A 27,612-nucleotide genomic window follows, 5' to 3' on the forward strand; every position below is an offset into this window, starting at 1 on the left:
TTACTCCAAAAAATTAAGTTTCACTCAAAGAAACTAAATAAATCTAAAAGAAATATAAGAAAATTTAAGGTAAGAGACGATCGTGAAGATAAATACAAAATTATAGAATTTAATATAAACTAAGAGGCGAATCAGAAGATCAGATTACAATTTATAGGATTTAATTTTTTAAAATATGGTAAGTTTTTAGGGTATATAATTATTTTTAATATATAATGAAATATATATATATATATATTGAACAAACGATTGTTCGTGTTTGTTTCATTTATAAACCGAACGAAAAAAAAAAAAATATTAACGTTCGTCTCATTTACTTATCTAACAAATGACACGAACTCCCCCGAGTTTGTTCACCAACAACCAGCTTTGTTTGACAGCCCTGGCCCAAACATATCTTTAACGAAAAAATATATTTACTTAGCGGTTATGTGATATGTCCATATATCTGGTCAATTTTCGTACTCCAAAAGCGCATCTTCTTGGCTAGTTATAGCTCAAGGGCCGCGCTGCTCATTCGTGAGCTTTTCTTAGATTCTCATCGTCTTCCTTGGAGCTTTCCCCGACAATTACTCTGACAAAATGGCCGCAGGACCCGCAACGCTAGGTCACCCGTCACTCTCTACAGCATATCCCCTCTCTTTTACAGTTACCGTCGGGAACCAAAGCAGGCGAGGGCTATATTAATGGCAGTCGAGAAGAAAAGCGAGAACAAGAGGGAATCCGAGCGCATATGGCTACTGCGTTGATTGGGAAAACGTTGCTCGACTCATCATGGCTGGCGGCGAGATCGACGGAAGTGGAGATCAACGGCGTCCTTCTGACAACAACCACACCACCTCCCGGTCCTTCTCCTCCATGGATGGAGGCCGCCATCCCCGGAACGTATGCCCAATTCTTCGTTTCCTTGTATATTCTTCTAGATTTGGATGGATTGCTTAAGTAATTGAATCGCTAGGGTTTTCTGCGATCTTGAGGGAGACTTGGAATTTGGCTGAGAATTGCAAAATTACCTGCAATAAATTTGGAATTCATTTGAGAATTGCAAAATTACATGCAATAAATTTGAGGATTGCAAAACTTCAATCTCTCATTATCAAAATTTGGAGTTTATGTTGTCTACAAGTGAGATTTAGGGTCTGTTTTGGGCAACTGCAGCTTATCCAGCTTCTACTGATGAGCAGCTTATCCTGATAATCTGCCGATGAGCAGCTGACCGTATAAGTTGGCTGACTGTTTGGTTTGTGCGTTTGGAAAATAGCTGATTCTGGATAAATGATCATTCTGCCCTTGTTCTGAATAAGTTGTTTGGCTATTTGATATGTGTGTTTGGAAAACAGCTTATCTGTAACTTTTTGTAGATAATTTTTTTTATAAAAATTTAAATTATCCGGAATGTAAATTGTAATCAATAATTTACATTTGACTCTAATTTTAAAATAATATAATTTAAAAATTAAGAAAAAAGTAAACTCAAACAGAAGAAACTGTATTTACACATCTACGACATATTTTAAACTTAGAAATTCTATTATTTTTGTTATAAATTTTTATTTTTTGTCATAAAATTTCATATAATACTAAAATCTATGGGCTTTGTTGTGAGAGCCAGAGTATTTAATATCTTAAACTAAAGTCTTCTGGAAATTAACTGAATATCATAATAAAGCAAAAAGATAGAAGCTGAATTAGGAATTTTAGGCAACATATGGAGAACTAACATGAGAAAAAAATTTAACTGGGCTTAAAAAAATTATCACACAATCACACACACACAAATAGAGAGAGAAAGAGAGAGAGAGAGAGAGAGAGAGAGAGAGAGAGATTCATGGGAAGAAAGCCCTAGAACGGAAACAGACAGAGAGATTCACATCCTTTTCCTCCCTTCCCCTCTTCTTGCCTCTCTTCTTCTCCGTCACCTGCTCCACACCCGGCGTTCACTCTTCCTCAGGCGGACCCGCCTCCTGGCCAGAGGCGGAAGACAAATCCTTGCTCGCATTGTGGTCAGGTGATGCCGTAGGGTCCCAGAAAAACCCCAGCAAGCTCCGTCTTGACGAGGTGCAGAAAAGAAAACTCTAGAACGGAAAGTGGGAGAGATTCCTCCGGCTGAGTGTCGCCCGAATCCGAGCATGGAATAGAACGAGCGTGTGAGGAAGAGGAAGCGAGTGCAAGGACTTTACTTGTCTTTCGACCAAATGAAACGCGGATCGCGGGTAGCACCCCGTGATCCGCGTCTAATACAAAAGGCAGAACGACGTTTTGAGGGAGGCTTCTAAACGCTATTTCCAAACACGTCGGTGGCGTTTTCAAAACGCCACCGTTCTCAATAAGCCCTCCCAAACGCACCCTAGTAACGAATTTATTTTAAATTATTAGGATTTAGTGAATTATGTAAATCCGGACTTACTAGATTCTAAATGAAAAACTGTATGTCAACAAAATCCTCAAAATCCCGGGAATCCATTCAAACAGTTTGGGAAATTCTGCGTAAATCCATGGCGATCCCAATCGCTCTCGTTGTATGATGCACGGGATTTAAAACCGAACGAAATCCGTGAAATCCGCGCCTCAATCTTGTCCGGAATGACCATCTGGCAAGATTTAGCTTAAATCCGGCTCTAAATCCATTGCCAAGCATCCCCTAAATTCAAAGAAGTTTTGGGGCGTTCACATACAAACTGCCCAATTATTATATACTTACATGTCTAACCCCTAAACATTACTTATTTACATTTCTACCACCCAAATATTTATTATCACATTAAAGCACCACTATTTAACTTTTAAAAAGTGAATTACACATTTTCATGTATAGTCAGGGCGGCATATATGTAAAAAGTAAAATATAGGTGTTAGATATGTAAACATATAGGAATTGAGTGGTATGTATGTAAATATTCGATTTTTTTTTTTTACATGGTACATGCTTACTCTAGTTAAATCTTAATAAAATATATAGTATATATTTTCAAGTGAACTACCGAACTGATGTATAGCGTTTTAACTCTCTTAAGTTCTCTTTCCGGTTTAAAAGGATAATTACATACAAATCACCCAAAACATTGATATTTACAAATTGACCATCTAGTTGATTTTTTTTAACTACCAAACTGATGTATTTACATGTGCCACGATTAAACTATTGAGAATTTGATAACAATGAAAAGTATGGATTGGGTAGTTCAAATTAACTACAGGATTTAATAAAGGGGCAATTGTATATAGACGACCCAAAACTTATATGTACAAATCAACCACCTTCTTTCATCCATTTTTCAAACTCTCACTCAAATATCAAAATTCATTGCAACACCCCAACCCATTCTATTAAATTTTCAATGATTTGATCATGACATGTGTAAATATGTTGGTCCGGTAGTTCAAAAAAATCTACTTGGTGCTTAATTTGTAAATATCAATGTTTCAAGTGGTCTGTATGCAATTAACCCTTTATTTTTTAGTTCTCAATGTTTTTATAATGCTTAGCCTCTTTATTTTTTAGTTCTCAATGATTTTATAATGCTTAACCATTTTTTATTTTATTGTTCCGGGGTCATTACTTTTTACACTTTTAAATCTGATATGTTATGTTTTTAGGGTTTTAGGGACCTTGCTGAAGAACAAATTGATTCCAGATCCTTTTTATGGGTTAAACAATGAATCAATAGCTGATATTGCTGATTCTGGAATGGAGTACTATACATTTTGGTTTTTTATAACTTTTGAATCTAAACTGGTATGCATCATTAAACCCATAGCTTAAGTTGTGCTGCAAATAATCTATTTTTGGAAGGTCGATATCATTAACATACCACTCAAATCCTACATATTTACATATCTGACACCTAAACTTCTGTTCTTACATATATCTATCACCTCACCCAATTACCCATGCAGGAAAATGTGTATTTTACTTTTTAAAAGTTAAAATAGTGGTATTTTAGATGCAAGAGGAAAGATTTGGATTATATAAATGTAAAAAAGTAAAGTTTAGATGTTAGATATCTTAATAATGTATCTAAATGCCCTTCACATTTGACAAGCATAATTTTATTTATTATTATTTATTTATTTATTTTGTGATTATGGATAGCCATATTTAAGTTCTTACTCTAACTAGGCTAAGAAATTAAGTACAGTGCTTTGATTGAAAAATTACCATTGATGAAGTTGTGAGCATTCCAAAATTTTGCTTTTTTAAATATTTTATTTCTATCTTGCTTTACTGTTCAACCACTTAAAATCCACATAATTAAATAGATTAACAAAAGCAAATGATTTAAAAAACTAAGGGTGTGTTTGGGGCGGCGGTGTGGTGTCGTACCGCAAATTTTTCTGTTTGGTAAAACTGTGTTTTGTCCGTGTTCTCAAAAACTACTGCTGAAAGTAGCTTTTTACCATCAGACTTGGCTGCCTGCGGTGGTTGCCAGAAAACTGCGGTCTAAATTTTTCAAAAAAAAAAAAAAATTGTAATAGCCACCGCAACGTTTTGAACAACAAATATTTTTTCAACAGCTTCACAGCTGTTTCTTTAAACAGCTGCAACTGTCCCAAATAAACCCTAAATGCACAACTAAGTGTATAAATGTCAATGAGAAGGTCTACACAATATGATTAAACTAATGTCAAGTGTACAAATGACTAACTACGATAAGAATGATTATAATCACTAATTTTAATAAAAGAAGCATTTAGGGGCATTTACGTACATTCCGCACAATTTTCTTACATTTACATATCTAACACCTAAACTTTCATATTTACGAACATAACACTCAAATCTTTAACATTCATAAAAAATGCCACAATCATTGACTTTTTCAACCTTTCATGCATATACAAAGTGTTATAAATGTAAATGTCAAACTTGACATGTTCGTTATCCAAATGCATAAGAATTGTGTGGTATGTAAGTAAATTTCCCAAACATGTAACATTATAAGTATTATTTGTTTCTTTATATATATTCATTCACCCTTCCGTTTTTTCGTGTTTTAGGCAGAAAATCAACACGCAGAACTCAATTTTCGTGCAATCAATTACTCAGGGGAGGTTTATTTGAACGGGCACCAAATGATTCTTCCAAAGGGCATGTTTCGAAGAAATTCGTTTGATATTACTGATATCATCAACCCTAATGGGAAAAATTTGCTTGCTGTACTTATTCATCCTCCTGATCATCCTGGAAAAATTCCGCCGGAAGGAGGTCAAGGCGGCGATCATGAGGTTTGCCATACTTATTAACATCTTACTTTCTAAGTTCATCAAAATTTGATTTTTAAGTACATACCACCCAATCCTTATGTATTTCCATATCTTATACCTATACTTTTCTTGTTTACATTTATACCACCCAAGTCTTTCTTCTCACATTTAAAATACTACTATTTTAACTTTTAAAAAGTGAAATACACAATTTCATGATTAGATAAGGTGGTATGTTTGTCAAATTAAAATTGTGGTTTTATATATGTAAATACATAGGAAGTGGCATGTAAGTAAATCTTCCAACGTTATTATAAAGCATGGGTTGTTGGCTCTGTGCTATAGTTTTTGGGCATTTACAAACATAACACATAATTCTTATGTATTTACATATCTAACACCTAAGCATTCATATTTACATTCATAGCACCCAAATCCTTAACATCACATAAAAAATATCACCATCACTATCTTATTAGGAGTTAAATACAACTTTTAATTCATAGGTTTATGACACCAAGGTGTTGTAAGTGTAAATATGAAATTTTGGGTGTTAGATACATAAATACGTAAGAATTGTGGGGTATGTATGTAAATTTCTTTATATTTTCTTATCCCCAAACTTGAATCATTTGCTTCACTTTATGTTTTTACTTGATTTTTTTTATTCATGCTTTGCATTTTTATCTGCTTTTAAATTTTAAGTATAACATTTGAACCTTATAGATACTTTGCTTTGGCAGCTTATTTGACAAGTTTTTGCCATTTTGGCATTTGGAATGACACAAGTTGAAAGTATATATATTTTCCCACTATATTTTATATTTTAGGGAAATTTACATATGTACCACACAATTTTTATGTATTTACATATCTCACACCTAGACATTGATATTTACTTACATAGCACTTTGGTGCTCTAAAGCATGCATGAAAATGTGCACTTCACTTTTAAGAAGTGGTAACAATGTTATTTTTGACGTGATATGAAAGAATCGGGTGCTATGTGTGTAAATATGAAAGTTTTGATGCTGCATTAATAAATAGGTAATGCTGCATTAATAAATAGGTAAGAATAGTGTGCTATATATGCAAATGCCACTATATTTTATTTTGATTATCATATTATATTTTCTAAAAGTATTCTTTAAAATTGAAGGAGGTAAAAAAATAATTTTAGCATCTCATTTCGCTTATGCAAGGGCCTAGCTACCTTGATTATTGAAAGGGGACTATATATAAATATATACATATATATGTGTGTATGTATATATATATATAAATGAAAATATGACACACAATAGGAAGCAATGGAGAAAAAGGATTCATGTAGCCGACCCCACTTAGTGGGATAAAGGCTTGTTGTTGTTATATATATGTGTTGCTACCCCAACCCGTTGGTTGACATCATTGGTGTAACTGTGTAAGACCCTCAGGTCGGGGGTTCGAATCCCCTATGACACGGTTGTCCTTAAGGAGGTGTCCTCGAATTGTTAGGCACATTAGGAGTCCTCTGGCACAATTGACTTTAAGGAGGTGGTACTCGAATTGTTAGGCACATTAGGGGTGATTGGATGCTCGTATAATAACCTATGGCCATTCCTTTTGAAAAAAAAAAAAAAAAAATTTTTTTCATGAAGGCCCGTCCTCGTCATGAAAATTTTTGTTTCATTTTTCTATTTACTATAGCTTTACTGTTTTTACATTGATATTAGTTGTTTGAAAGGTGAAAGTAAATCTTTATCTCTTCCTAATCTTATATCTAATTTGTTTCAGATTGGCAAAGATGTTGCTGCTCAATATGTTGAAGGCTGGGACTGGATGACCCCAATAAGGTTGTCTCAAGAAATCTGCACAATCTTTCACCCGCTAACACTATACAGCTTCTACTGAATCTTTAATGGGAAATTTACACACTTACCGCATAATATTTATATATTTACACGGTACACCCTAAGTTTGATATTTACTTTTATACACCTTATTGTGTCATAAACTTATGCATGAAAATGTGTGTTTCATTTTTAAAAAGATAATGGTAGTGGTATTTTTGATGTGATGTTAAAAATTTAATTTGTATATATATGAAAATTTGAGAGTGTAGGTGTTAGATATGTAAATAGATAAGAAATATGTGGTTTGTATGTAAAAGCCCCATCTTTAATCTATTTTGTTACTGAAAGAAATACATTAACCATTTTATTTTTACTGCAGGGATAGGAATACTGGGATCTGGGATGAAGTCTCGATTTCAATTACTGGGGTTAGTTCAATCTTTTTATAACTTTATATATATATATATATATATATTGGGGCATTTACATATATACCCCCTAATTCCTGTGGTTTTACATATATTACACCTATACTTTACTTTTTACATTTCTACCACTCAAATCTTTCATATCACATAAAAAATACCACTATTTTAATTTTTAAATGTGAAATACACCATTTCATGCATAGGTTTGGTGGAATGTATGCAAAAATGGAATTTTAGGTGTTAGATATGTAAATACGTAGGAGTTGAGCGGTTATATATGTAAATCTTCCTTTTTTTAGCTTCCATTTTCGCAACCACTGTGCATGTAACACCTAGAAAGCAACAGAACTGTATGGAGATTCATAGCTTGTGCTCATTTTAAATACATTCTGTTAACCCAATTTGAGTGGAAATGCTAAAAAAACATCTCAATTTGTTTGGTAATCAGTCAATAAATTTAAATTTTGTCTGAATATTTGCATGAAATGTCGAGCTAGAGCAGCTTGACTCCGACGTTGTTTTGCTACTTCTACCACTTAAAATTCTTTATAGTAGGAGAATTTACATACATACCACCAAATTCGTACATATTTACATATCTAACACCTAACTCAATTATTTACATTTGTACCACCCAAATCTTTCATTTCACATAAAATATACTATTATTTTAACTTTTAAAAAGTAAAATGCTCCTTTTCATGCATAGGTAAGATGACATACAAGTAAAAATTGAAGTTTAGGTGTTAGATGTGTAAATACACAGGAATTAAGTGCTATGCATGTGAATCTTCCTTCATTTTATTACAAAATGTGATGCTAATTGGAGATTCTTATAGTATGCTTATTCTTTCGGAATATAGCCCGTCAAGCTATCTGATCCACACCTCGTATCATCGTTCTTCGACAACTATGAGAAATCATACCTACAGTCTACAGTTGACTTGGAAAATAAAAGTCAATGGCTGGCGGAATGTTCGTTAACCATCCAAGTGACAGCAGAATTAGATGAAGGCATGCGTCTGCTCGAGCATCTTCAAACATACGAGTTTTCGATCCCTCCCAAAACACTCATAACATACACAATTCTTCCAGTGAGTATCTTACAATTTAAAGAGCATGTTTTCTTGATTATTTATTCGGAAAATTTACATACTTACCCTCTCAGTTTTTATGAATTTACATATCTTACACCTAAAATCCAACTTTACATACATGCCACACTACCCATGCATGAAAGGTGCATTTCACTTCTCAGAAGTTAAAATGGTGGTTTTTTTTCAAGTGATATGAAAGATTTGGGTGGTGAAAATGCAAAAAGTAAAGTTTAGGTGTTGGATGTGTAAATATATATGAATTGCGTTGTATGCATGTAAATGCCCCTAGTTATTAATATATTTTCTAAAAAGTAAATGATCAAAATAGTTTCTAAACTGTTTTTTTGTGTCCATTTAAGCTCAACACTTATTGAGAAGAAAGCTTGGTAATATTGTCAATAGATTATACCCCAAATATGGCAACTGGGAAAATAGATTTTGTAAATATTTTAAAATAAATTCTTAAAATATCTTCATTGTTAACTCAAGAAAATTGTTGGAATAGTCATTAGACTCTTTGCAGGGGATTGGTTTAATCTCAGCGCCTATAAGAGTGCCAATTTGGTCTACCGACTCTTTTAATATTGGCTTAAATAGTCTTCATAGATGACTATTTCAACCCCAATTTAATGAGTCGGGGATTAATTTGACACTTGTATATTCTGGGACTAAAATGATCCCATGTGAATGAATGGTCAGGGGATTATTTTGGCACTTTACTCTTTTTTTAACTCGAACGTTACATTTAATTTTAATTTATGTTACTTCAATGATAGGATCATTTTGGCTTCTATTTTTAGGGTCCGTTTGAGGCGGCAGTGCGGCACCGCGCCGCAGTTTTGTCTGTTTCCGTAAACTGTATTTTGACAATTTTTTCAAAAAGCTGTGGCTGAAATCTGCATTTTCCTACCGGTCCTGGCTAGGTGCGGTGACAGCTTTCTAGCTACGGTTTGATTTTTTCAAAAAAAAAAAAAAGTAATTGCCACCGCAGTTTTTTGAACATCAGATATTTTTCAACAGCTTCACAGTGATTTTTAATAAGCTGCAGCTGCCCCAAACAGACTCTCAGAGTTTGGGGACCGAATCAAACCTTTTATATAGTTTGGTGTTGAAATGGCCTCTACAAATAATTAAAGCATTATTTTGATTATTTTAACTTTTCCTAAAATAACATGCATAATGCATAATGAAAACCTATAATATTCTCGTGATTAAAGATTAATAGCATGTTGAGCGCCAAGTTTTCTCTATGAATGTGTGAATGTTATAATCTATGAAACTCATTTTTGTACTACAATAAAGAGTACTTAGCAACAACTGTGTTCCAGCTCCTCTTTGAGAAGCCAAATTTGTGGTGGCCCAATGGCATGGGTAAGCAGTTCTTATATAATGTCGAACTAACCGTCGATGTGAAAGGTTTTGGGGAGTCTGATTCATGGTCTCATCCATTTGGATTCCGAAAAATCGAGAGTACAATCGATACAACAACTGGTGGACGGTATGTAATTGCCTATTATTGAAAGTATCAGAGTACTCCCAACTGCTCACATAAGGCCATTTTAGTCCCAGAGTCTATAAATTTGTCAAATTAGTCCTCGATCTTTTTAAATTGGAGCTGAATTAGTGACTAAATTAGCACTTTTATAGACTTCGGGACTAAAATAACCTCATTTAAACAATCAGGGGACTATTCTGACATTTTTTTTTTTGGGTGCCTTCATGAATCTATTAGTTAGTCTAAAACTATACTGGTTTTTTCATTTTCTGAGTTTCATATCTTAGCTTTGCAGATTATTTAGAGTAAATGGCCAACAAATTTTTATTCGCGGCGGCAATTGGATCTTATCGGACGGGCTGTTGCGGCTGTCGGCCAAACGTTACATGACAGACATAAAATTCCATGCGGATATGAACTTCAACATGATCCGTTGTTGGGGAGGTGGATTAGCTGAGAGATCAGAATTCTATCACTACTGTGATGTTTATGGAATTTTGGTAAGATTTTATATTTTACATTTTTACCTTGGCATTTATATATTCAATCCTGCATTACGAGTATATATATATATATACATATCCAACTCCTTGTACTCGTAATGCAGGATTGAAAGATTTACATACGTGCCACATAATCTTATGTATTTACATTTCTAACTCAAACTTTAATATTTATTTACTAACACTCAAATCTTTGACATGGCCTAAAAAAGTACCATTAATATTAATTTTGATGAAGTGAAACACACATTTTCATGTATAAATTTTGATGTCGTATGAGACTGAAGTGTTATATAAATAAATATTTTAATTTTGGTGTCAAATATGTAAATATATAAGAATTTTGTGGCGTACGTGTAAATCTCCCTATTGTTTCTTAATCCTACATTTTTCAATCAATGTCTATCGTCATCTATCTATCTGATCTTTCATATTACATAAAAAAATACTGTCATTTTAACTTTTAAAAGGTAAATATATTTTTTCATGCATAGGTAAGTGGCATGTTTGTAAATTTGGAAGTTTATGTGTTAGATATGTAAATACATCGGAATCGAGTGGCATGCCTGCAAATCTTCTATATAAGCATGCATCCACGACTGCTTGCCCTTTCTGACCCGCTATTGAAATATTTTTGGGGTATTTACATAACTTCAAATTCCTGTGCATTTGCATATTTAACATCTAAACCTTATTTTTTGCATTTATATTGCCCAAATCTTTTGCATCACATAAAAAAGTATCACCATTTGAAATTCTAAAGTAAGTGAAATACACTTTTTCAAGCATATATAAGATGACAAAAAAATATTAAGTTTAGATGTTAGATATGTAAAATACGAAGGTATATATATATATATATATATATATATATGCTCGCCCTTTCTGATCTGTTATTGAAATATTTTTGGGGCATTTACATTCATACCACCAAATTTGCACATATTTACATATCTAACACCTAAATTTTACTTTTTACATCTGTATCACCCAAATCTGTCATATCATATAAAAAATATCATTATTTTAACTATATAAAAAAATGAAATACATCTTTTCTCATGCAGAAATATGTCAAATATATATACAAATTGAAATTTAAGTGTTAGATATGCAATTGAGTGGTATGCATGTAAATATCCTAATATTTTTCTATCTGAGATACTGTAACATACATTCAGAGCAAATTTTCCATCAGAATTACTGATTTTAATCGCGACTTACAGGTCTGGCAAGAGTTTTGGATAACAGGTGACTGTGATGGAAGAGGCATGCCCATCTCAAACCCTAACGGACCATTAGACCATGACCTTTTCCTCCTCTGCGCGCGAGACACCATTAAACTTCTTCGAAATCACGCAAGTCTTGCCCTTTGGGTTGGCGGCAACGAGCAAATTCCCCCGCAAGACATCAATACTTCTCTTATAAACGACCTCAAACTCCATCCTCTATTCGAATCTATTGATGTAACTCACAATTTAGGAGAAGATTCGCTCAAACAATCTGATGATCCGAGTCTATATCTCGACGGAACTCGAGCTTATATTCAAGGATCTATGTGGGATGGATTCGCGAATGGTAAAGGCGATTTTACGGACGGTCCTTACGAGATTCAAAATCCAGAAGATTTCTTCAAGGATGAGTTCTATCAATATGGCTTCAATCCGGAGGTTGGCTCGGTGGGGATGCCGGTCGCCACCACGATAAGAGCGACGATGCCGCCGGAAGCATGGCAGATCCCTACTTTTCAAAAACTTCCGACGGGGTATGTGGAAGAAATCCCAAATCCAACATGGGAATACCACAAATACATTCCGTATTCGAAGCCGGAGAAGGTCCATGACCAAATCGGATTGTATGGATTCCCTAAGGACCTCGATGATTTCTGCGAAAAGGTGAGCTGAAATTTAAACTCTTTCGGGTTGGATATTATAATTTTGATTAGGGTTGTAACTGAGCCGAGTTGACTCGTGAGTCGGTTTATGCTCGGCTCGATAAGGGGCTCATGAGTTTAGCTCGATGTTTAAAAATTTGATTAATAGAAAACATACTCAAATTATATTAAAATTTAATGCTTTATCTTTAAATTAAGAATGTTACAAAAATGATATTTTATAATTTATATGAAGTGATTTCTTATTATTTATGTCTTAATTATCCATTAAATTTGTCATTTTATTATTTGAAGATCTGCATACATACCACATAGTTTATATGTATTTACATATGTCACCCTTAAAATTTTATCTTTACACACAAAACACTCAAATATTTAATATAACATTAAAAATAGTGCTATTATTAATTTTTAAATGTTAAATACATCTTTTCATGTACAAGTTTAAAGGACCAAAGTTTCAATTTAGTCCCAGACTCTTTTAATAAAGGGTAAAATGTTTTTATATGGGGACTCCTTTCGCTCATATTAAAAGATTCTGGGGACTAATTCCATACTTTTATTGACTCTTTTAATGGGGGATTAAAATAGCTTTTTATGCAGACTATTTTAGCCCAATTAAAAAAGTTTTGGGACTAATTTGACACTTTTATAGACTTTTTTAATGGAGATTAAAATAGTTCTATATGGGAACTATTTTAGCCCATATTAGAAGAGTCTCAAGACAAATCTGATTCTTTTACAGATGTTGGGACTAAAATGATCTTATTATAAATAATTAGGGACTATTTTGACACTTTGCTAGCTTGGATATGATAATTTTGATTCATTTTGATTGCTTCTTTCTGATCTCTACACTGATTTAGGCACAACTTGTTAATTATGTTCAATATAAAGCCCTCTTAGAGGGTTGGACTTCGAGAATGTGGACGAAGTACACCGGCGTTCTTATTTGGAAGACGCAGAATCCATGGACGGGTCTGAGAGGTCAGTTTTATGATCATCTTCATGATCAAACAGCAGGTTTCTACGGTTGCCGCAGTGCCGCTGAGCCGATTCATGTCCAACTCAATCTTTCTACTTTCTATATTGAGGTTAGAAAATTTTCACAACAACAACGACAATGACAAGCCTTTATCCCACTAAGCAGGGTCTTTATCCCACTAGGTTGGGTCGGCTACATGAATCATTTTTCTCATTGTGTCATATTGAGTATGATTTTTCATTTAATTCTAGTATATTAAAATCATTTTTTTATACAATATGCTGCACTCTTTTTAGGTCTACCTCCGCCTTTCTTAACATAAGTCGAATCTAAAACATCTATACTCCTAATTGGATCATTATAGGTCGACGTTTAATGTGACCAAACCATCTGGAGCTACACCAACCCTTTCACGGATAAACATTTTCGCATTTTGTCTCTAAGAGTCAAGCAACTCATCCACCTAAGTATTGTCATCTCAACAACAATTAACTTTGTTTTGCATCGAAAGAAATAGGGAAATTTACATACATACCATGCAATTCTCATGTATTTACATATTTAACATATTTACACATATTACCTTGGTGTCATAAACCTATGCATGAAAATGATCTATTTCACTTTTAAAAGGACAGTGATGATGGTCTTCATGACGTTATGTCAAAGTTTTGAGTGGCTTACATGTAGATATGAATGTTTATGTGTTAGATATGTAAATACATACGAATTGTGTAATATTTATGTAAATGCCCCAAAATTGCATTCACGCCACAATTCTTATCTACATGCATATTTAACATTTAATATTTACACTTACAACATCTTGACGTCAAAAATTTATGCATGAAAGTATGTACTTCATTTTTAAAAAGATGGTGATCATGTTATTTATAATATGATGTTTAAGATTTGAGTGATATGCTTATAAATATAAATGTTTAGGTGTTGTTGGTTACTATTTCTTGTGCCAACTAAGAAAGTTTCACCATTTATCAAATTGAATTATCCAATATCATAGACTTATTATGTTTTGTAATCCAAGTGAAGTTATAAAAGCATGTACGCCTATATTATTATCCATTTGCGTGTTTGATACACCTGAACAAATATGAATAAGTGGATGTATAAATGCAAATAAAGATATAAAAAACAAAAAGAAAATATGAACAAGTGGAGATATAAGTGAAAGTGAAGGTATAAAAAATGAAGGAAAAACTATAAATTAGTTAAAATAAAAAATGAATTATTATTTCACGTTATTACATTTAAGGGATAACTACATACATAGCACCTGAAACATTGCTATTTACAAAATCTAGAACCCAAGTTATATTTTTGAACTGCCAAACCGATGAATTTACCCGCACCGATGAATTTACCCGCGCCACGATCGAACAATCGAGAATTTGATGAAAATGAACAATCTTGGTGGGGGTTTTATCATGAATTTTGATATTTGAGAGAATTTGAAAAATGGATGAAAGGTGTTGCTAGATTTGTAAATAACAATATTTAGCATGCCATGTATGTAATTCCCACTTTATTTATTTATATAATGTTGCTTACACTATTGCTCAACATATACTTACTGTTCGAATTTGGTAGACACAACACATGATATATTATCATTTTTTTAGCTCATTTAAAATCTATATATATATTATTTTTCTTTTTATGCAAGCCATTTTAATTTCATAAAAATCATTGTTTATTGCACCAGGTAGTGAACACTACATCAGATGAACTCTCAGACATAGCCATAGAAGTTTCAGTGTGGGATCTTGATGGCAAATGCCCATATTACAACATTACCGATAAATTTTCAGCACCAGCCAAAAAGGTTTCACCAATCATCGAGCTGAATTATCCCAAATCAGAGAATGCAAAACCAGTCTATTTCCTTCTCCTCAAACTCTTCAGAATCTCTGATACAAACATGATTATATCCCGAAATTTCTACTGGTTACATCTGCCAAATTCAGATTACAACTCCTTGGAACTTCATCGAGGAAATCGAACACCTCTTAAGATTACTTCGCAAGCTTCGTTCGCCGAATCGATCTGCAACATCCAGATCCATGTTCTTAACCTGTCGAAGAGCTCGAACTCGAACTCTAGCTTTTCAAAAATATTGCTCGAAAATGGCAAGAAGGAAGCTTCAAATTCGATGGGTAACGAAGGCGGTGTCCGAATCGTCGAAGTTGATGGAATGGATTATGGAGTGGCTTTCTTCCTCCATTTCTCTGTTGTTGCTGGAGAGGTGGAGGATGGGGTGGTAGATAATCGCGTTCTTCCTGTTCATTACTCTGATAATTATTTCTCGCTTGTTCCAGGTGAGGAGATGAGTATTAGTATTTGGTTTGAGGTTTCTGAAGGACTCACACCGCAGGTTTTGCTTCAGGGTTGGAACTATGCTGGGGGAATACAGGTTTATTAATGTATGAGCGATTTTTTTTTTAAAGTTATTATTATGCGAAATAATGTGGATAATTTGTTTGGGGTTAAGTGTGGGTGCACAGACTGTATGATTTTAAGGGCATGCATAAGTGTGGCGTGGAGAGATTCCACAGCATATTAGAGGTTGATCTATGTAATGTTGGCGTCAATTTTTGATGGCACATGCTCAGGATGTCCATGCGAATGATACGAGGCTGTCTTATGTTTCTCGTAATTTAAGACATTCGATAGGACCTCTTGACACGTGTCTTGAGCACAGAATCATAATTGATACTAATTTTTAGTCCTACTTGGGAGAATTCACCATGAGGCAATGTAAATTCTGACAAAAGACGTGCTTGATTTCCATTATGGTGTGTCAGAGGTCATATCCCACATTCGGAGCTTCCAGCGGGCAGGGGGAGTCATTAAACTATCCCTCGCACTTTTGGTAAAATTTGGGTTTTTAGACTGGTATACCCATGTGGGGGTTTAGGATGCTTGTTGGCACCAAAATTCCGAAATTGACATCTAGAATGTTCATTTTAATCTATGGAGTCATATTTGAGTGATGCATGACTCTTCGTATTGTCCGGGTTGATTGAAATCATCATACGAGCACCAGGGTGAAAAATTAAATTCTAAACTGTCGGAGCTGAATCCGACCTTGGGGGGATTTTCGCTCGATAGGGTGCATCCGTGGGGTTCGCTCAGAGATGGACAAGCCTATTTTCATCCCTTGCTTTCTTATGATGATCTGAGTATCCATAATAATCCATCATACGAGCCTCGCCTCGACGAAGAAAAGAATCAAAAAACAAAATATAAATTAAAAAAAAAATTGAAAATTAAATTTTTTTTTAGGGTGGTACATAGGTGCCAAGAGCTCTTAAGGGGCACAGTTTAGCAAGAGGGGGCGCATATAAGGGGCACAATTTAGTAAAAGGGGGCGCATATGCACCCCCAATTTTGGCGCATCGGCGCAAAGCTCATTTTGGGAGTTGCTTCTTTATGCCTACCTGAGAAGGGGACGCATAGGCGACGGAACTTCACATGGAACGATCCCAGACATAGAGGGAGAAGTTTATGCGCCTGATACCTGGTGCATACACGCACAAACATCCTGCCTCCATTAAACACTGTCATTTCACGTCGTTTCATCCCGTTTCACGTCAGATTAAAGGGGACCATTTAATGGAAACTTTGCATGGTTCCGATGAAGCTTATGGAATGGGTCAAGGCAAATTATGGGGAGATCATATCAAATTATGCCATTTCCATGCGAGGAGATGCTTCCCCAGGTTGTGTCAAGCAGAGAGGTCAGGAGGGTGAAGAGACCATGCGAGAAGCATGGCTGGTGTGGCAACCCAAACAAAAGAGGAGGGAGGCAGCTCATTTGGGACAATCCACTATTTTCAAACTTAAGGAGAGAGCTTTAAAGAAAGGAAAAAGAGATTTTTACAGGAAGAGTTCAAGTAAAAAGGAAATTCTTCTTCTTCTTCATTTCTTTTTTTTTTTTGCTTTTTTTTTTCTTTCTTCCCTTCTTTTTAGAGGCTTCTTGCTAGAGCTGAGGAGAGCATTTGGAGAGCTTGAGAGTACTAGAGGGAGAAAACTATCTTCTACCTCAAGGAGCCTCTTCTTCTTCTTTTAGGCTTGAGAGCTTGGAGCAAGAGAGGGAGAGTTTTCATCTTCTTCAAGAAGAGAGGTTAGGAAGGATCGTTGGGAGCTTCGTCGGAGTTCCAAACATTGGTATAACTTCGTCAGAACCACTTTCCAAGGGTGGTCTTCTTCGTCCTGTGAGGAAGGAGTGGAGCTCGGGAGCTCGTTCGAGCATCATCGGAGCAATGTGATAGTGAGGACAATCAAAGAGATCGCGTCGTCAACCTTCAGGTGGTGAGATTCTCTCAAACCCATATGTTTTTTTTCTTAGCCGGCCCTAGGAGTAGTTTTTAGTAAGTGTTGTGGGTTTTGGTTGCCCACACGAGGAGGATTTGACCAGACACCCGGTATTGTTTAGCATAATCAGTTGTTCGTCATCGAATGATGTGATTTATCGAACGATACGGGTGGCCCGACCATCACCTTTGGATTGACCAACTTTATGGTGTCATCATAAGTTTTTGGTCACTTACTCTGGGCAAGTTGGACGATTGATGCTAGTTGGCACGACCATATGCATGGCCAATTGTTTCCTAAAGGAAGCTTTAGGTTAGGAATCACATTCGTGGCCAATACCTTGCGAAACTAAGTGGTTTCCCATGAGAAGTCTTAGCCTTAACCTAAGCGGGTCGGAATCTCAATTTCTCATGGCTTTGGCACTTCCAACCTTCCTTGGAGGGGTTGGAATAGTTTGATTTTGAAGAATGGAAAAAAACTTTGTAGCAACCTCGTTCTCAAGATCGTGGGAGGGTTTGTAGGACTGAAAAAACTTTGTAGCTAGTCCGTCCTACGAACGACGAATGACTTCTCCTACAAGAAATCATATGACAAAGTTCTCTGTGTTTCCTCACCAAAGCAGGAGGCGGTTATGTCTCGAATCCAAGAGCTAATACCCTAGGTGCCTATGCGAGAGCGTTAGTCGAGTATGACTCGCTATTGTATTGCATTTCACACAATTGCACCTTGTCTCGATCGGCCGCCCTGGCCGGTTGTCATTACACTTCAGTTCGATCGACCACCCCAAGTCGGTCGACTGATAACTTTGATATGACGCTCCGACCACGTCGACTGATCACCTTGGTCTGACCGACCGCCCCAACCCGGTCAACCAATTGCTTCTAGTCTAGTCGACCACCTTAGCCCGACTAAGCCCGTTGGCTAAATTGCTTTAGATTGATCACCCCAACCATCCCAGCAGGTCAAATAGCCAATCCCACTTGCGTAGTGTGTGCTTTACATGTGTTTTGGTCTTTATTGCATGAATTTGAATAAGCAAATTCATGACTTACACCCTTTTAGTGCATCTTTGAGCAAATACCCTCATATGCTCTTGATAAGTACTTATACCTCCCAATGACACATTACTCCACATTTGCTTTGTGGTATCCTCATGACACAACACCACGGCTCAGGTGGTTCACACTTGCACTTCTCACCTTTCCGGGTTACTGCATTGACGACACACCCACCCTTTCGGGTTAGTGCCTCCATGCACACCCATATTTTGGGTAACTGCCTCCACGACATGCCAACCTTTTTTGGGTCACTGCCTCAATGACACACCCATTTTTTCTAGTTGCTACCTCCACGACATGACACACCCATCTCTTCCGGTCGCTGCCTCATCGGCTTGCCCACCCTTTCGGGTTTACTACCTCAATCTTTTTGCGCCACAACGTCCTCTATATGCCCACCTTTTTGGGTCACTTCCTCCATGACACACCATCTCTTCGGGTCAATGCCTCCACGACATACCCACCTTTTTGGGTCACTACCTCCACAACACACTCATCTCTTCAGGACAATGTCTCCTCAGTACGCCCACTCTTTCAGGTAACTGCCTCCACGACACACCCATCATTTGGGAGAATGCCTCTACAACATGCTTATCATTTCGGGTCACTACCTCCACGACACACCTATTCTATTGGGTCGTTGCTTTTACAACACACTCATCACCACTTTTATCATATGATTATTTGCATTTGCATATGTATGCGAATTAGGCTCGATAGGTGAGTGACCCCTCTTATTTGTCGCGATGTCATAACGAGCATTTCTCGTCTGGTGAATCCTGGTCAGCAATGTGAGTTATCACATCGGGATTGACGTGAGTATGACTGTGCTAAGGATCCAATGGATCTAACTCGTTGCATGTTACAGGTCCGTATTTAATGTCCCTTATTTTAAAAATAAAAAAATATATATATTTTTCTTCTTATTATATTCGTCATAATTTGAAAATTATGCATGTTGTAAGCTAGGTTATATGTAAGGGCAAATCTTTTCAAAATCCATCCTGATGATACCCTTTAGATCTCTTGGATCTTTAAGACAGGGCGATGCGGCGACCTTGTCAAAGTCATACATACCCGGATACTTACCTTGAGCACTTAGATACTGGCTAGGACAACTCCTCATTTTGATGGTGTCCTAGGCTAGGACTAGGATGCTAGGTAGTATTTTTCGACGCCTCTGGTTATTGTTCTATACCAGAATGGTTGTTCCAATCAAGCTTCACTTTTTTGCTTTTCGGTGTGCTTGTGTGCTTGATATGCATGTATTATTAAGGGGGAGCATGTGATTATTTATACTAACTTTTTGCTCACAGATTGCATTTAGTTCCCCCAATAAAAATGCATGACTCATTGTATGTTGCATTTTTATTGGTTTTCCTGCTAACGTTGTTTTCATGCATAACGAGACATTTTTTCCACTTTTTCCTCTATACCCTTAGAATTCAATGAGAGTCTTGTATTAGAAATAAGGTATAGACACAGGTTTAAAGATGTTAGACAGACATAACCACATGACAGAGACCAGGATCAGCAGACTCGTGTCTCGTACGTTAATTCTATATTTTATTTATGTATAAAATTAGAACTATATGTGTACTTATGTGGTGTGTTAACAATATTTTTTTCTTGGATATGTTGCAAACCCAACGACACCAGTTTTTTTTTTAATTTTTGGCTTGTTTATTGTCTTTCTTGCATATTTGCATGCTTGAATTATTTTCTCTTATTTATTTCTGGTTGATCTGGGATACTACAAAAAAATTATAATCTAAGCTCGTTAAGGACCTTAAAATTATAAATTTTCTACTCAAAATTCTAATAATAATCAAAATTGTCACAACTTTCAAAAACCATTTTTTATTTTTCTGCATGATCCTCAAGCTGATATTTAAACGGATTGCATGCATGACTATACACCACATCATGACTAATACGACCTCCACAAAATCTAATGACCACTCTAGATAATTGCCTCATTTGCATGTACCTAATGTACCCTAAGAGAAGTCCCTACACTTCTACATATCTGACTTGACCAAGCTTATCCTTTTATATAGGAGGTGTCTAGAATGTTTATGTCGTTAGAAGACTCCCGACCTAGACGAGGTGTAAGTCTTTTGTTGGGAGTATTTCATGCTTTGTAGCTAAACCCCAATTTCTTTTTCTTTCTAGCGGCATTTTTGTCATTTCGACAGTTATAAGTCCCACATATTGGATATTCACCAAAAATTCATATGATAGAGTTTCATTCCTTTAACCTTATGGGTACCGAGTTCTTCGTGGATAACGCAATTCACAGATTGCCGACTGAGAATTTCTGGACGTGTTGGGTCGACTATCTTCATAACCAGGTAGACCTAAGGTACTAGTGGCTTGGAAAGGCAGTTCCGTGTTACCCTGACCTGGCTACCTATATCCCTAATAGCTTGGGATAACAGAATTCTAGTAGTTTCATTCTAGATGAGTGATCTAGTGCTAAAGAAGATAGACGCCGCAATCCGTGATTAGGCTTTCAGAAAACTCGATCCCTCGTGGACAGAAGCATATATTATCAAACAGAAAGCCAAACCGGGAGCATATAGACTCTTTACTTGTCATTGTAAGTCTTCCGAAGGTGGAGCGAGGATAATTTGAAGATATTTTATGCCTAAAATGGTAGCTTGACAACATAAAAGTTTAGATGTTAGATATATTAATTTATAAGAATTGTGTTGTATGTTTTTTTATGTTTTTACATCTTTTACCTCTAAACTTTTATATTTATATACATAGCACTTAAATATTTAAAATCATATAAATTCATTTCTATTAAATCCTACTAAAATAGGATTTAAGAAGTACAAAAATTTATAAAAATCGTCTCATCAACAAAACCTCGAGCTATGAATTTAGCTTCAAGTTCGTTAATCACTCAAAAATTAATTCAAATTTTAGCTCGAATGGGGATCGAAGCGAAATAAATGAGCTGAGTTATGAGTTAAAATTTTGGGTCAAATTGTTTATGCGCCGATTTCAAAGCACACACCGATCGGCTCAAACTGACTCGAGGAATGTTCAAAATGTTTTTGCTATTTATAAAAGTTATATATAATACTAAATAAAATCAAATATAATGAGATAAGAGCTGCTGTCGAGCCGAGCCAAATTCGAGCTTGAACGGATCCAAATGACACAAATTTGAGCTAGCTCATTTTGATTTCAAATCAGATCGACCTCAATTATATTTCGAACCGAGCTGACTCCAAACCAAACATACCGAGCCACGAGCCGAATTCAAATTAAACTCAACCCATTCTAAACCGATTGAATAGCGGTCCGAACCGTAGTACGAGCGAGAAAATTCCTATCAATCGCATTGTGGACTGCAAGCGCAATCATGGCGGCGATCTACAACCTCTTCATCATCAACAAATCGGGGGGTCTCATCTTCTACAAGGTAAACCCTAATCCCCAGTTCTCTTCACTCCGATTCGAAAATTCTAGCGATTTTCTCAATCTGAAGAAGAAATCGGTTTTCGATCGTGGTTAAAGGATTACGGATCGGCCGGGAGAATGGACACAAACGATAGCTTGCGACTCGCAAGCCTTTGGCACTCGATGCACGCCATCTCACAGCAGCTTTCCCCTACCGTGGGATGCCAAGGCATTGAGCTTCTGCAGGCCGATAACTTTGATCTCCACTGCTTCCAGTCGCTCACAGGTACCAATCCTACCTGCGTCGAAACTGATGCGGTGGATTATCAGTTTCACTGATTTCAGTGCTGGTTACTGTGTTTTTTGAGCTAAATTTTGCTTGAATTGGTGGTTTGATTTCTGGGATGTACGATCTTTTTCATTTTTAACTTAATCTGTGAATTTCTAACAATTTTTTTTTCTGAATTTTCTTAACCCGTTATGCTTTATAGATTTTTTTTTTGAGAAATTTACGTAGCGCAAATTTTATGTATTTGCATATCTAAATCCTAAGCATTTATATTTCTATGTTGATGCACACATCGTTGTTTTTTAGTTTGGGATCTTCCAACTCATTCGAGCGGATATGATTTACATGCATACAACTCAATTCTTATGAATTTACATATCTAACACCTAAACTTGAAATCTTACATATATGCCACCTTAAAATAGTGGTATTTTTATGCGATAGGAAAGATTTGGGTGGTGTGAATATAAAAAGCGATGTTCTAATGTTAGATATGTGAAAACATAAGGTTACTTCTCTTCATTAAAAATAAGAGGTGGAACCAATAAAGATTTTTTGTTTTTTTAATTTCATCGTCAGAGTTCAATACTTCATTTAAGTAATTATTTTCGGCCAACCCATAGAAATCAATAGAAAAGATAAATCTCATATGAAATATCATATACGGCTCAGTTATAGATAGAGTGAATAGATCTGTCATTTTTGGGAATCTCTCTTTTGATTCAGAAGAAGTGTGGCATGATGAGCATTCCTCTTTATTTCGATCATGGAATGGATGAAAGAATTGAAAATTGAAATTTGATCGAGAATGGAATCTTATTGAAATTTTCAATATCCGGTTCATGGTTGCTAGCTCTTTAATTCTTTAATATGGTGTCTAATTGCTCATGTGATCACTTTCTTCTATTTGAAGTTCGTTCAAATTGACATTTTCTCTATTTATCATGGTGGTATGTGATTAAAAGCGTTATGAAACAATGCATGTAGTGTTTGATTTCAATCAGAGACTGAGTTGTTGCTTTAATTAAATTTAGGTCCCTCACTCTTTAGTAAAAGGAGTAATAGATTCTCCCTTTTCTAACTCAAGGATTTAATTCCTTGAGCTGGTTATTTGTGATTAAGGGTTTGTTAGCAGCTGTAAATCTGCTGAATAATAATCTGACGCTAAAAAAATTGCAGTGGTTATTAAAATTTTTTTAAAGTCAGACCGCAACGAGAAAGCTGTCGTCGTACCTAGCCAGAAGTGGTGGTAAAATGCAGATTTCAGCGGCAGTTTTTTAAAAAACTGTCAAAGCACAGTTTACCCAAACAGACAAAGCTGCGGTGCGCCACCGCACCGCCGCCCTAAACGGACCCTAAGGCTTCATTTGTTGTGGCTAATTGTTGCTTTTTGAAGTTAAGTTAAATGATGTTATTAGAAAAGTTGTGATGAAAGTTTGTTGCTAGAAAAGTAAAAAAGAAACTTACATTCATACCACACCATTATTATGTATATAAATATCTAACGCCCAAAGTTTGATATTTAAACTTATAACCCCTTGGTGTCATAAACACCCAAGCATGAAAGGTTTATTTCACTTCTAATAAAATAGTGATATGATATTTTTTATGTTTTGCTATGTTTAGGTGTTAGATATCTAAATACATAAGAATTGTATGGTATGTGTGTAAATGCCCCAAAATAAATTAGTTGTACCATTTTAGTAACATGTTCAAGTGAACATATACAATAAAAGCATACATTAATTTTTCAATAACAAAACTCAATAAAATGCACATATTAGACTTGATTCCTTTCGTAATATTCTCTCTACTATGCTTTGTACAGGCAACATCACTTGAATGACGGACATAGTAATTCTTATGAAGATTGTATGCCTTCTTTTATGTCTACAATGCTCTAATAACAAATAACATCATTTGAAGAGTATGTTATGGCTAATCTAGCGAAATTTGTAATGTATTTGTTGATTCGAAAATATCTGAAGATCTTCTTTCATCCTTTTGCCCCCTATCCATCCACAATATACTCATCATCATAGTCTTCAAACTCATTTAGACAATTTTTTTTTTCATTGCACTTCTAAATCATACCAATATCTGTGATTTCCATATTATCATAGCAATATCTATGATTTTGCGCTTCTTAAATGTAAAGTTTGACATATTCGTTAATATAAGTCCTTTTTTATTTTCATTCACCAACCATCCTCTTAATGTCGCTACTTGCTAATAAACCTATGTATGATTCAAGACAATTTGGGTGATTCATTTTCTCTCTGTAGCTTTATGCAGCCTCTTTGCATTGAATATTTCACTAAATAACAGCTTTTTTTTATCAAAAGTTCAACCTAATATCAATTATAGGATATGTATTAAAGTATCAATTGTCAATATTATCAACACGATCCTATAATAAAGGTTCGGAATTTCGAATTAGCACATGAAAATTATTCGACAAAATTATTGAATGAATCATACATACCGTAACGTATGAAATGCATCCAGAATAACTAGCATCTTCCTAAATGTAGGATCCATTGAAGTGATCATATATGTTGATATGTGAAAAAGTTATCAAAGGCCAACTTTAAATTGATGTCATATGTCATTGCTATAACATTGAAATATGTTAGTTATTGCTCTAGTTGAACAATTTTGATTGCAATATGCTCCTGGTTTTACTATTCTCTAGCCAACCATATTTGCTTTATAGTCCAACATAAAATATCAATAAAAATAAAGTTTAGATGCATGAAACATTTTATGGAATCATGTTGCATCGAATTTCGGGGAGGTTTTGTATTGGGTATCGTTCAATTAGTTATCTTAACACATGATTACAACTCTCATGACCATCCTGATGTGTGAAATGAGACGCACCCGATTTAGGATACCATTTGTTACATCTTTTGCATTTGTTTCTTGGCAAGATGATCTAAAATATGAACTTTCGCCGTCTTCCAACTACATAAATAAATTGAAAGGAAAATTTACATACATACCGCTTAATTCTTGTGTGTTTACATATCTAACACTTAGACTTCAGTTTTTACAAATATGCCGCCTTATCTGTGCATGAAACTTGTATTTTACTTGTTAAAAGTTAAAGTAGTGGTTTTTTTTATGTGATATGAAAGATTTTGGCTATATAAATGTAAAAAGTAGAGTTTAGGTGTTAGATATGTAAATACATAGGAATTGGGTGGTACCGTGGTATATATGTCAATGCCCCTAAATTACAATAAAGAATACTTGAGTTCATATAATCTTAACATCATAGTCAATCGAAAACAACATGGAAGCGAAATTACTTAAATAAACACCCCAAAAACAACAGCTATGTGAAGGAAACTTACAAAATAATTGTTTAGTGTAGAAAAATTGCATAAACAGTGAAATCTCAGGTTCCAAAAAATGGATAGAACTGCAAAATACATTTTCTCATAGGTGAAATAAGCTTGAAATGCATTTTATTGATGTTATCTCCTCTCTTCCTATTTTTTTGCCAAAATCATAAAGAAAAATAGAGTGCTTTACATATATACCCCATAATTTATACGTATTTGTATATTTCACCCCAATAATTTGATATTTACTTATATAATATCTTAGTGTTACAGTCGCATTAAAGCATATGCATGTAAATGTATGTTTTACTTTAGAAAATTTAATATGTGTAATTTTTTGATGTGATATGAATTATTTGATTGTTTTATGTGTACATATTAAAATGTATGTATGAAACATGTAAATACATGAGAATTATGCAGTATGCATGTAAATCTACGAAAATTTTTAGCGGGGATGGACTCATAGCTAGGGCTGTCAAAATGGCTCTTTGTTCACGAACAACTCGCGTTCAACTTATTAAGTAGCTTTTGTTCAATTCGTTCACTAAGCAAATGAGCCAAGCCGAGCACAAACAATGTTTTGTTCGTTCGTGTTCGGATTAATGAGTATTGTTTTTAAATAATTTAATTAGCTACAAGGCTACAAAGGTTATCAAAATGACTTGTTCGCGGACAACTCTTTAAGCAAACAAGCCGAACACAAACAGATTTTTTGAGCTCGATATATAAACGAGTCAAACACGAACAAAATTTGGGCCCGCGCAAACTCGCCTCGTTTACACCCCTACTCACAGCCATCAAATCTCTTTCAAGATAAATGTAATATAAATTTTGATTAATTAATCATCTACTGCATGAATTTAATGCAAATTAATGTTCTATTTCTACTTTTGTTGCAGGAACCAAATTTTTTGTGGTTTGTGAAACTGGAGCTCAGCATATGGAAGGGCTGCTGAAAGTCATTTATGAGCTATACACAGATTTTGTGCTGAAGAATCCTTTCTATGAGATGGAGATGCCTATCCGATGTGAGCTCTTTGACATCCATCTTTCTCAAGCTGTTCAGAAAGATCGAGTTATTTTACTTGGGAGGTGAAAAAAATCAAGGGATAATTACATATAGAACCCCCCGAAAAATTAATATTTACAAATTAACCCTCCGGATGATTTTTTTTTATCCACCGAACCGATGTATTTACCCATGCCACGCTCAAATCATCGAGAATGCGGTAAAAATGAATCATGAATTTTGAATTTTGAATGAGGATTTGAAAAATGGATGAAAGATGGTGGTTGATTTGTAAATAGCAAGTTTTGGGTAGACTGTTATGTAATTTGCCTCCCTTTTTAAATTTTTGGTTGAAATATAAGCTGTTTGTGTGGATTAGTCTGTTTCTTTCAAAGAGATTGATTGGTTTGACTGAATGATCCTTTTGTTTTTGTGTATTTACATTCATACCACCCAATTCCTATGTAATTACATAAATATATCTAAAATTTAGCTCTTAAATAGTAAAATATATATTTCCATGCATACATAAAGGTTGAGTGTATGTAAAAATTAAACTTTAGGTGTAGACATGCCAACTACATTAGAATTGAATGGTGTGTATGTAATTCTTTTTAATTTTTTAATGTTTTCACATAGAAGCATTTACATACATGCAAACTTATACATATATAGAAGAATGCTTCTAGCCAATTCATGTGTATTT

General features: G+C 35.0%; 2 protein-coding genes across 3 annotated transcripts; both read left to right on the forward strand.

Annotated features, from left to right (window-relative positions):
• Positions 1-437: 437 nt before the first annotated feature.
• On the forward strand, positions 438-15,982 carry LOC110021821 (mannosylglycoprotein endo-beta-mannosidase-like). Of its 2 annotated transcripts, XM_020720488.1 has the most exons (11): positions 438-885; positions 3,598-3,736; positions 4,999-5,226; positions 6,982-7,040; positions 7,420-7,468; positions 8,332-8,562; positions 9,894-10,063; positions 10,356-10,560; positions 11,790-12,458; positions 13,327-13,554; positions 15,169-15,982. In XM_020720488.1, the coding sequence occupies exons 1-11, from the start codon at positions 734-736 to the stop codon at positions 15,883-15,885; spliced, it is 2,847 nt and encodes a 948-aa protein (XP_020576147.1). In that variant the 5' UTR covers positions 438-733; the 3' UTR covers positions 15,886-15,982. The 2 variants fall into 2 exon arrangements, with proteins under 2 accessions (XP_020576147.1, XP_020576152.1); XM_020720493.1 differs by lacking the exon at positions 3,598-3,736.
• A 6,154-nt stretch (positions 15,983-22,136) lies between these two features.
• LOC110036352 (trafficking protein particle complex subunit 4) lies at positions 22,137-27,357 on the forward strand. The gene is made up of 3 exons (XM_020740779.1): positions 22,137-22,277; positions 22,373-22,541; positions 26,797-27,357. Exons 1-3 carry the CDS (start codon positions 22,218-22,220, stop codon positions 26,991-26,993), a joined length of 426 nt encoding a protein of 141 aa, XP_020596438.1. The 5' UTR covers positions 22,137-22,217; the 3' UTR covers positions 26,994-27,357.
• The last annotated feature ends 255 nt before the right edge of the window (positions 27,358-27,612 follow it).

Source organism: Phalaenopsis equestris, unplaced genomic scaffold (assembly GCF_001263595.1).
Source record: "Phalaenopsis equestris unplaced genomic scaffold, ASM126359v1 Scaffold000002, whole genome shotgun sequence".
Lineage (NCBI taxonomy): Eukaryota > Viridiplantae > Streptophyta > Magnoliopsida > Asparagales > Orchidaceae > Phalaenopsis > Phalaenopsis equestris.